The 3,177-nt window shown below is 36.3% G+C and overlaps 1 protein-coding gene across 1 annotated transcript in view; it reads left to right on the forward strand.

Annotated features, from left to right (window-relative positions):
- The window catches only part of LOC106873543 (retinoid-inducible serine carboxypeptidase), a 41,074-nt gene extending 39,942 nt beyond the window's left edge, over positions 1–1,132 (forward strand). Inside the window, exons 11-12 of the mRNA XM_014920942.2 lie at positions 429–583; positions 943–1,132. Of these exons, the coding sequence (XP_014776428.1) occupies positions 429–583; positions 943–999 (212 nt within the window). The 3' untranslated portion in view covers positions 1,000–1,132. The remainder of the gene's footprint in view (positions 1–428; positions 584–942) is intronic.
- The last annotated feature ends 2,045 nt before the right edge of the window (positions 1,133–3,177 follow it).

Genomic DNA, 3,177 nt, shown 5'->3' on the forward strand with positions numbered 1-3,177 from the left:
ACCTTCTCCATGTGGCATCTTAGGTAAGTGTTTTATATAGAAGCCAAAGTTTTGAATGAATTTGATAGATGGAAACTGAAAGAAACTCAGTTTATGTAGTGTGTGTGTGTTTTTATCCTTACCTTGACAATAGTTGTAAATAAGTGGTGTCATTTTCCATTTTCTGTAAAAACACATTCAGCCTGGAAACAGGAATGATGAGGACTACAATTACATTACCAATATCCTTCAGAGTGAACAGTTTTCATGTCTACCCAGCAACATTACTATAGAAAACTTTATATTAAAGCTCAATATCACATTAAATTGAACTAAAACAGTTATTTAGCAACTGTTAAATGAATGAGTGAAATCCATTAATATTAAACCAATATTTGTGTTGTTGTGCCAAAGCTAGAGACAATATTTAATTGAAATTCTTCAAACAGGTACTGAAAAATGGGTGGCGGATCTGGACATTTCCATGGCCTTTAAAAACACCAAAAGAAGAATTCTTGTTGATCCAATCACACAAACTGTTATGGGATATAAAAGAAGCCTAAAAAATTTCTCATTCTACTGGATATTAAATGCAGGTCACATGGTAAATATTTACTTTTGTTTTTCATTGTATTTTGGGGTTTAAACATCACAATAAATTGATTACACACAAAATACAAATACAGCAAAATAGACTTCTATTGGTTTATTTACTTTTGTTTTCATACAAATGAATGCAGTGTAGTAGTAATAGTAGTAGTACACTTGAAAGGCAGGGAACAATCCAGATGGGTGACCATTTTGTAATTCATCGAAAGTATAGACATCAACATTTAGTTTTGTTTCAGCCAAATAATATGGTAGTTAGTGGGGTCCATTGATTAAAGTAAAGCCATTTTAATTAGCAGCAGCAGCTCTTGCACAATTAAAAACCAATTCCGTTTTCTATTTTTTCTCTTGTAGATTCCATCAGATAATCCAACTGGTGCATTGCAAATGGTCAAATTAATTTTAGCTTGAGCTTAACAGAAATGCCAACCCTAACAAGTCATCAAGACAGTCACTTCCAGGACCGGAGTATTTCGGAAGCGTCTGAAACTGACTTTGTTCTCCAGTGAAAACATAATTGCCACAAATAAATGCTTCAAAGATTTTTTTTTCTTCTTTGCTTTAATTAACAAAAATAGAATTCTTGTTTCTTTTAATTGCGAAACAGACCACCAGCAAGGACATTAAAATCATTATAGATTCAAAAACACTAGAAATATTCTTAAATTACAAAAAAACCCAAAACAACTTTCCTCAACTATTAGAATCCATAGCACTAAGTTCCTCGGTCTGGAGACAATAATACACTCCCAAAATAGATCTTTAGAAATTTTCAGGTACAAAATGACTTATTTCGAAATGAAAACAAATTCTTCCCAAATTTAAGTGCCAAATAAATGAACAGATAAACCAAATATTTAACATAAGAGTTGTGAAATACTGTCAATTCTCTCATTTAGCACTTCAGGCCACCAAATTCATAAGAGAGATGTTTGCTGATGTAGGAAAGAAATTTCATCCAATTAAATCACAAACTATTGATAATGGCAGTAAATAGGATAACGAGTGGCAAATGTTCCAAGAGAAGAAAATCAAAATTGTAATCAATATAAATTGTCTCTTGGAAAGAGGCACCAAATAAAACTTGTTCAACCCATGGGCTGATGTACCTTAAATGCTGGAATGCCATAACGTTATGAGGATTTCAATAAAAGTGAAAGCCTTACACAGCAAAGCATTTGCAGTCGAGGCAGACCCAGTTTGGTTGGTTTAAAAGATTTTTATATAAGTGTGTGTGTGTGTGTGTGTGTGTCCGCGCGCGCGCGCCCCGTAAAGAATCTGTTAGCAGTGGACACAGTAGTGACAAACTTGAGAATTGATGACGATTATGATTTCCTCTAAAACTCGGTAGTCTCTGAATTTCAAAGTGGAAAAAATAATTTACAAGATTCCAAGAAAACAAAAAAACTATATATGAACACAAAAGAGAGAGTCAATAAGGGAGAGCAGAGAGATTGTGACAGGTTTAGAAATCCTATCATTTAATGTCTGTTGTCCATGCTGGCTAGCTGAGGGGCTGCACCAGACTCCACTCTGATTTGGCATGGCCTTCTATGGCTGGATACCCCTTCCTAATGCCAACAGGGGCTTTTATGTGCCACTGGCATGGGTGCCAGTTGGGCGACACCAGTATCTGCCATGGCTATGATTTCACTTGGCTTGATGCGTCTTCTCAAGCACAGCATATTGACAAAGATCTTGGTCATTTGTCATTGCCTCCGTGAAGCCCAACGCTCAAAAGGTGCTTTTTATGTGCCATTGGCACTGGTGCCAGTTACACAACACTGGCCACATTGCCTCTGTGAGGCTTTAATATAGTAATTAATCCAAGGTTCTGCCTTGTCTGGCAGTCATTAAAAGAGATAATTACAGAGAGCAAAAGAGTAAGAAAAGGTAAGAGTGTGAAAATATAAAATGATGCAACAATATGTAAAGAGTGAACAATTTTATCTTTTACTTATTTCAATCATTTGGCTGTGGCCCTGCCTTGAATTTTTAGTTGAATGATTCAACCCCAGTATTTTTTATTTTTGTTGAAAGCCCTGGTTCTTATTCTAGTGGTTTCTTGCCAAACTGCAAAGTTATGGAGGATGTAAACACACCAACACTGGTTGTCAAGTGGTCTTGGGGGGACAAAAACAGACACACAAACACACGGGAAGCTTCTTTCAGTTTCTGTCTACCAAATCCATTCACAAGGTCAATAAGTAGATGACACTTGATCAAAGGTACCACATAGTTGGACTAAATCTGATACCATGTGGTTGCGAAACAAAGCCACACTCGCCCCCCCCCCCATATGTAGCCAGTCCAGCAAATCCCTCCCCTTTTCCCAATTCATCATTAACAAATCCGAAACAAGAATTTGTGTGTGTATACTCACACACAAACAGAAGAGATATTTCCATCACAAACAACAGACAAGTGTGAAAACCATCAACTAACAATCTCTATAAGACATGGAACCATTTGGTCAGACCAAGACTTTTTACTGTCCACTTCTGCCCTGTTTTCCAGTTGACCAAACCATTTAGAAGAACCTACTAAAAGTGCTACTTTTATCCAACAAACAATCCAAAAAAAAACCCC

Source organism: Octopus bimaculoides, chromosome 6 (assembly GCF_001194135.2).
Source record: "Octopus bimaculoides isolate UCB-OBI-ISO-001 chromosome 6, ASM119413v2, whole genome shotgun sequence".
In the NCBI taxonomy this organism is placed as follows: domain Eukaryota; kingdom Metazoa; phylum Mollusca; class Cephalopoda; order Octopoda; family Octopodidae; genus Octopus; species Octopus bimaculoides.